At 47.6% G+C, this 7,488-nt stretch overlaps 1 protein-coding gene across 2 annotated transcripts in view; it reads right to left on the bottom strand.

The window, feature by feature from the left end:
• Nucleotides 1-7,488, bottom strand: part of Sag (S-antigen visual arrestin) — a 41,090-nt gene that overhangs the window by 14,583 nt on the left and 19,019 nt on the right. For both annotated transcript variants that reach the window (XM_021160398.1, XM_021160406.2), the window contains 3 exons: nt 6,961-7,096; nt 5,896-5,980; nt 2,144-2,216 (listed from right to left, as the gene is read on the bottom strand). In XM_021160398.1, coding sequence (XP_021016057.1) covers nt 2,144-2,216; nt 5,896-5,980; nt 6,961-7,096 — 294 coding nt within the window. The remainder of the gene's footprint in view (nt 1-2,143; nt 2,217-5,895; nt 5,981-6,960; nt 7,097-7,488) is intronic.

Here is a 7,488-nt window from a genome sequence, read left to right as displayed (position 1 = left end):
TCTCTCTCTCTCTCCTCTCTCTCTCTCTCTCTCTCCTCTCTCTCCTCTCTTCTCTCTCTCTCTTCTCTGTCTCTCTCTCTCTCTCCTCTCTCTGTCTCTCTCTGTCTCTCTCCTCTCTCTCTCTCTCTGTCTCTCTCTCTCCTCTCTTCTCTCTCTCTTCTCTGTCTCTTCTCTGTCTGTCTCTGTCTCTGTCTCTGTCTCTCTGTCTCTCTCTCTCTCTCCTCTCTCCTCTGTGTAGCCCTGGCTGTTTTGGAACTTACTCTGTAGACCAAGCTGGCCTTGAACTCAGAGATCTGCCTGCCTCTGCTGAGATAAAAGGCATTCAACATCACTGCTCAGCTTGGCTCGCCTCTTTTTTTACTGGGGCTCCTGCAGAGGGCTGTGGGTTTTCCTATGAGTGAAAGACAGAAGGAACCCCACTCTGAGGGTCAATTCTGGGACCTGGCTAGAGACACAGCACTCCTGGGGTTCCAGAGCGGTATCTGGGCTGTACAATTCATTCTGCAGTGCACATCCTAGCAACCAGGCCTGGGCTGCAGGCAGAAGGTAGAGTGTGGCCGGCAACAATGCTGGCTGGGAGCCAGCATCAGGACCACTTCCTGAATGAGTTCCCAGACATCTGGACATGTGAACTGTCTCCCATGGGAAGGACGTCCCTGTTTGCACCCCAACCCCCAGGAGTTTAAAGCAGCTTCAGCTTCTCCTGCCTGTAGTGAGTTCAGGAAACTCTTGCAAAGTTCTGCTTGAGCTAGGGGTGGCCACATCCTACCACCTGGGTTGTGGTGTTCTCTCTCTCTCTCTCTCTCTGGGCTAGCCTGTACTGTAGTAGAATCTGCGGAAGCCAGGCCCACAGCTGTGTTCAAGGCCATTAGGATCTCACACTGCATGGTCAGCAGCAGCTTACAACGGATGTTTGACCCGGTTTGAGGAACCCTGCCCACCAGAGCCCTGGGAGCTGGATGTGTCTGGAACAGTGCTGGGCTCTTGCAGCCTTCTGAGTGGCTTCTACATTGAGACCAATGTGATTTAATTGTAATGGGATGGTCTTGAGAAGGGCCTTGGAGACAACAACTCAGGATGTGTCTGTGAGAACATTTCCAGAGAAGATTAGCCCAGAGGGGAAGGCTGCTCTGGATACAAGAGCCACCATTGCAGAGGCTAGAAACCTGGCTGTCATCAAAGGGGGAGCAGGGGTATCCTGCTAATGCCTGCATTCCTTGTTTCCTGAGCTGTTCTGCTCTGCCACGCCCACCCTGCTGTGATCAATAGAAACTGTGAATGGAAACAGATATTTCTGTGACAGTTTGTTTTCTCAGATACCTGCCTGTGCCTAAACAATGAAAAAGCTAACATGACCTGGCCCCATTTCTAGACTGCTCTGCCCACCCCCCACCCCTGGGAAATTGTAGAATGATGTCCATTCTCCCAAGGATCATTTGGTCCAAAAAGCACACAGAGTTTTGAATGAGAAACAGGAAATGGTATAGAGATACACACACACACACACACACACACACACACACACACACACACACATCTGGTGTAAGCTTGCTGCAAATTCTGCTACAGTAAAGGCTATCGTTCTAGCCTGAGGGCCCCCTTCCATGACAGTCAAGCTGGAGGGGGGGAGATAGACAGACAGACAGACAAAGAGAATGACACACGCGCGTGCACACACACACACACGTGTGTGTGTGTGTGTGTGTATATATATGTATATATATATACACGCATATATATACATACACACACACACACACACACACATACACACACACACACACACACATACACACACATACATATCACAGTCCTAGCCTGGGCTAATAGCTCATTTAGTCATCTTCTGGGGGCAGGAGGAGCATCTCATTCCTGTCAACACATCCCAAGGATACACAGAGCCCCTCTTGTTCCCAAAGTGACTTTACTCTCTAGATTTCTCTCCTCCGGTCCCTTGTTTATAAAGACTGCTCTCCCAGCCTAAGAGATGGACCCAGAGGCAAAATAAACCCATAGCTTAGCCTGCCTTGCTTCATAGCCCTTGATGGGAGAAAGGGGGAAGAAAGCAAAGGCTTTCTCTTCAGAAGAGGAAGCTGACAAAGCGGGCTGCCGCCCAGGAAGTGGAAAGACACCTGCTACTTACTGTGTTTCCTCCGAGGCTACAGGCTTGACGTAATAATCACTTGAGTAGAGAACCACATTGGCTATCTGTTCCACTGCAAAGGGAAGACAGGAGTGGGGTGGTCAGGGCAGCTCCTCATGCCTTCAAGGGGACACACAGGACCATTTGAATCTGGCTTTCTCAGCCCTCGGCTTCAAGCTGCAATTTTTCAAGGTCTGGTTGCAGGCCATTTCTGTATACCAGTGACTCACTCTGTGTTACCAAAACACCGGGCTCTGAGATTTGGCTCCAGGAAGCACCCTTCTCTCCTCCAAACCCATAATCTCTTAAAATCAAGCTTGAGGATTAAAAGAAACAATTTAAAGTTCCCATCACAGGTACCCAACTTATAGAAAACTACTAATATTTTGTTTCAGAAAATTTCACAGTTTCAAGGTCATTGGTATTATTTTCCAATACACTTTGAGAAATATTTTTTTTTTATTTTGAAAAAGGTTTTCCTGTGCAACCCAAGCTGGCCTAGAACTCACAACTCTGCCTCAGGCTCCCAAGTGCTAGGGTTGCAAGCATGCACCACCACACTTAGCTGAGAAGTACATTGTTTTTAAGATTTATTTATTTATTTTATGTCTATGAGTACACTGTAGTTGTACAGATGGTTGTGAGCCATCATGTGGTTGCTGGGAATTGAATTCAGGACCTCTGCTCACTCTGGCCCCACTCATTCCAGCCCAAAGATTTATTTATTACTATACATAAGTACACTATAGCTGTCTTCAGACATACCAGAATGTCTCATTAGGAATGGCTATGAGTCACTATGTAGTTGCTGGTATTTGAACTCAGGACCTCTAGAAGAGCAGCCAGTGCTCTTAACCACTGAGCCATCTCTCCAGCCCCGAGAAGTAATTTCAAATACAAGTATGCAATGATACATGATCAATTTTGCAGCTGATTCTGAAAGTTTGCTTCTGTTCTTTCAAAATTGAAATTACAACCCCAGGGTGACATTATTTTTAAAATTTGCATCACTGGGGGGGAGTCACGAACATGTCAAGGACTTGTTGGGAGGCCAGAGGACAGCTTGTGGGAAAGTCATTCTCCCCTTCCCCTACATGAGTTCCAGAGATCAAACTCATGGCACCAGGCTGGGATGCTGGCACTTTTGCCAGCTCTTCCCAGTAGCCCAAGTGAGCATTCACTGTGAAGAGGAGGGCTTTCTGGGAAGTGATGGAGTTGTGGGGACAGCACACTCATGAGTGGAATCCGTGGCCTTAACAAGGAGGTTCCAGGAGCTTGTTGGAGGATGAGCGGCTTATCAGATGAATCTGCCAATGCCCCAATCCTGAACGTTCCTGTGTGCTGTCAGCTGGCTATAGCGGCACACATCTGCAACTCACTACTAGGGAGGCAGCAGTAGGAGGAGCGCACGTTTGAGGCCCACATCTCAGTGTGTGTGAGCCACCTAGTGTATGGTGTTTCTGCTATAGCAGCCTGAAGGGGCAGATAGACTCTACTACACCAATCAAGGAAGCCATTGGCACCGTCTACAATATGCTGAATAACCATAGAAAACTAAACCAACATAAAACAAGGCTGGATTAATATTCATAATCGCAAAAAGGAAAAAAAAAACATTGATTCTCTAATATACGCGCACACACACAATTCCTGACTTTCATCTTCAGTGGACGTGCAGGGGAAGTGGAACGTATGTCTGACACTGCTATAGCTGAATAATACACAGCGGTTTAATTAGCCCCTGGTTCTGGAAGCTGGAACTCCCAAGTGGTGCTGGCCTCTGATAAGGGCCTTCCTGTTGGCTCGTAATAGCCAAGGACCTCAAATGGCAGAGACATTTAATGGCTAATTTAAGTCTCTTTACTTCATGTCATTATAGTGTCATTATAGGCCCTTCCTCAGAGCCCCATCTGACCTTAGCTACTTCCCAGAGTTTTACCTGCAAATGTCATTAACATGTGAATGTGGAGCTCAAATTTCAAACCCTTGAACGTACAGTGAGCACATTCAAACGATAGCAGATAACTGGGCTATACAACCATCTGGTTGGCATGGGGTAAACCCTATTTTGTACATATGTGCACACTCGTGTACGCGCATATGTATACACTGAAGACTGAACCCAAGACCTGGCATATGCCCAGCAAGCAAGCTACAAACTGAGCAACATCTCTAGCTTCTTCAAAACTGGGATTTCACATAGTCTAGTCTGCCCTCTGCATGTTGCTGTGGCTGACCTTGAACTCCTGAGCCTTTTGCTTGCTCAGTCCAGTCACAATGACTAACATAACACTGAAATTCCCATATCCGTTGTCCAGGGTGACCTGGTATGGCTACTTACTCTGATGTTGTAAATCTACCTACCTCAGCTTGGCCAGCAAGTGTTTTAGCTGAAAGTTGAAATCTGAATTTGCTCACCCAGATCAATCCATTTTGCTTTTTGTTTCTTCGTTCGTTTTGCCCACAGAGGACCTACACTTTTTTGGGTTTGTTCTACACTTTTAAGGTCTTGAGAGAAAAGCTAGGTATGTTACCCAGACTGGCCTCAAGCTGACAGCCCTCCTGTGGCCTGACTGCATGGACCACAGGTGTGTGCTACAATGGGCTAAGGAAATATATAGATCAGTGAGGGGGCTCCACTGCAGCATACAACAGAGCTGACCTTTGTTAGATGCTCATTCAAGGGAAGACATCACACATCACTACTCAGGAAAGCACTGCTGGGGGACCTGTACTTAGTCCATAGGTCTGAGAAGGTGGACAATGAGCCAACTTGGGATTCAAGGGTGACATAACAGATTAAGCCCAGTATTTTCAAATCCAGTGCCTTGCTGTAGTGGTCAACAAAAGCTATCAAATTCCAAAAAAGGAAAGCGGGGCTGCAGAATGGTTCGCGGTTAAGGTTTAAATCCCCAAAGCCACAGGGGCAGCTAACAACCGCCTGTGACTTCAGTTCCAGGGAATCTGATGCCCTCTTCTGGCCTCTACGGGTACTGCATATATATGGTAAACAGCCATACACACAGGTAAACACCCACACGCATTAAATAATTAAACAAGCAAACAAAAACAAAAGGGGGAAGCGTCTCCCTGGACTCCCCAAGAGAGACCTGGCTCGGAGGGGTGTCTCTGGAAAGGCATGATCATGAGAAGACGGGAAGGCCATCTGCTAGAGACAAACTTCCAACACAAAGGCAATGGTGGTGAATGCATGACTGGTTGTTTTGAGGTAGGGTCTCCCACTGCCCAGGCTGGCCTCAACATGGACATATAGCCAAGGACAACCTTGATCTTCCTGTCTCTGCCTCCCTAGTGCTGACACTCTATGCATGCACCATTTAAGCTTTGTGGTGCCAGGGACTGAACCTAGAGCTTCCGTATGCTTTACCAACTGAGGTAAATGTAGTGACTTCTAATACCCTTCTCTTTTTAAGATCCTGCTATCAGCCAAGCGGTGGTGGCACATGCCTTTACCTCTGAGCACTTGGGGAAACAGGGACAGGCAGATCTTCGAGTTTGAGGCCAGCCTGGTTTATTAAGTGAATTTCAGGACAGCTAGGACTACTTAGAGAAACCCTGTCTCAAAAACAAAAGCAAAAACAAAAACTGCTGCTATCAATGAAAACAGGAACAGGCAGATCTAAGACACTGGTGGGCGGAGCCTTACCAGGCTAGAGTGGGTCTTAGGAAATAGCATGAGGCTGAGGAATTCTAGAAAGCCCCGAGTCTCAGTATAGAGATGAGAGTCCCACCTGATACTTTAATCTTCTTCACAACCTTGTCGGTGTTGTTGGTCACAGTCACAGTCACGGGGATGGGCTCCCCATGGAAATATATCTGAAAAGTGAGAGAGAAGTCAAAGAGAAGAGTGGAGTGCAACGGAGGGCATCTGTGAGCTGAGGGCTCCCCAGACCAAGATTTTCCTAGTCCCGTTCCAATAGATAAGGCTGACAAACCCCAGTGTTAGAAAATCTTAACTGATAACAACATTTCCTTTAGAGAAGGCTATCAACTTGTTCAGCCTCATCTGCAGAAAGAATGCCGAGGAGGTTGAGGGGTGTCATGGTCAACTTTAATTGTCACTTGACACAACCGAGAATCACTTGGGAAGAGAGTCTTGAGAAAGATCATCTACCTCAGGTTAGTCTGTGGGGAGTTGTCCTGATCGTTAATTGATGTGGTCAGAGCCAGACCACATGGTGAGTGGCACCATTCCCTAGGCAGGGGTTTCTTGGAAGTTCCTGCCTTGACTTCATTGTTTGGGGGGTGAGATGTGTGAAATGAACCGAAGGCACTAGGATTGCTGGCTGCAGAGCTTTACCCAGCAGCACCCTGTGCCATCCATGTCCACACATGTGTACACAGCACCCGAGGCTCTGGCTAACCTGTCCATCATTGACTTTGGACCATGAGAGCCTTGGTTTTCACCTTCTACTCCCATGACTCTCCTCACTGATGACATCACTCTTAACATGGCTGACCCATGAGTTTTCTATGAAATCTGAATTTGCCAAGAAAGTAAGCAACTTAAAGTAGTACAGTGAGCAATGCTGCCTCAGAGAATTGAATGTCTGGGAGTAGCCAAGGAGGCTGGAAGGGGCTGTATACTTACAATCTCTACAGCCCCCAGATTATGGGGAGAGCCAACAAGTACAATGGTAAAGCCACAGTAGCTTATGGTGACTAGCTCCAAATTAGTGGAAATAAGCTGGTAATTTGCAAACATCTATGCTTTCACTAGAGCAGACCCAAGGTGACTTGTGTGCATCTACAGAGTGAGGGGGCTGTGGTCTAAACCTCAGGGGGATGAGGATTACCTCTTTGCTGAGGGAGACTGAGAGGTTCAGGGGCTTGTCAGACATGAAGAACTGCCAGGAGGCTTCAGCACTGGGCTGGGGACCCATCTCAGGTGGGGCATGCTGCACTTTCCGGATCAGTAACCGCACAGAGCTCCTGAGGAGAAAAGGCCCAGGGCTCATGGTTGGTGCCCACCCTCAACCCCAAATGCTTCAAATCGCCTTGTCTCTATGATTCCAGCGGTTTGAATGCTGAGCCAGCAATGATGGTAAGGTCCCCTGCATCCTGTCAGACTCTGGTTAGCCTCCTCGCAGGAGAGCCTGTGTCATGGTTTCAGATGCCTTATGTGACCAGACTTTAGAGCTCTATGTAATTGTAGCACACTGTCACTGTCATAAGCATCGAAAGCACAGAGCTTGGGAACAGAGTGCTCGTCTGGCATGTATCAGATCATGGGACATGTGACGGTTCAGATCCACAACAAAACACACAGCATGGGGAGATATGGATGCTGAGCATGAGCACAGGGAGATATGGATGCTGAGCAT

Source organism: Mus caroli, chromosome 1, assembly GCF_900094665.2.
Source record: "Mus caroli chromosome 1, CAROLI_EIJ_v1.1, whole genome shotgun sequence".
NCBI lineage: Eukaryota > Metazoa > Chordata > Mammalia > Rodentia > Muridae > Mus > Mus caroli.
This window is presented reverse-complemented; position numbering and strand designations above follow the sequence as displayed.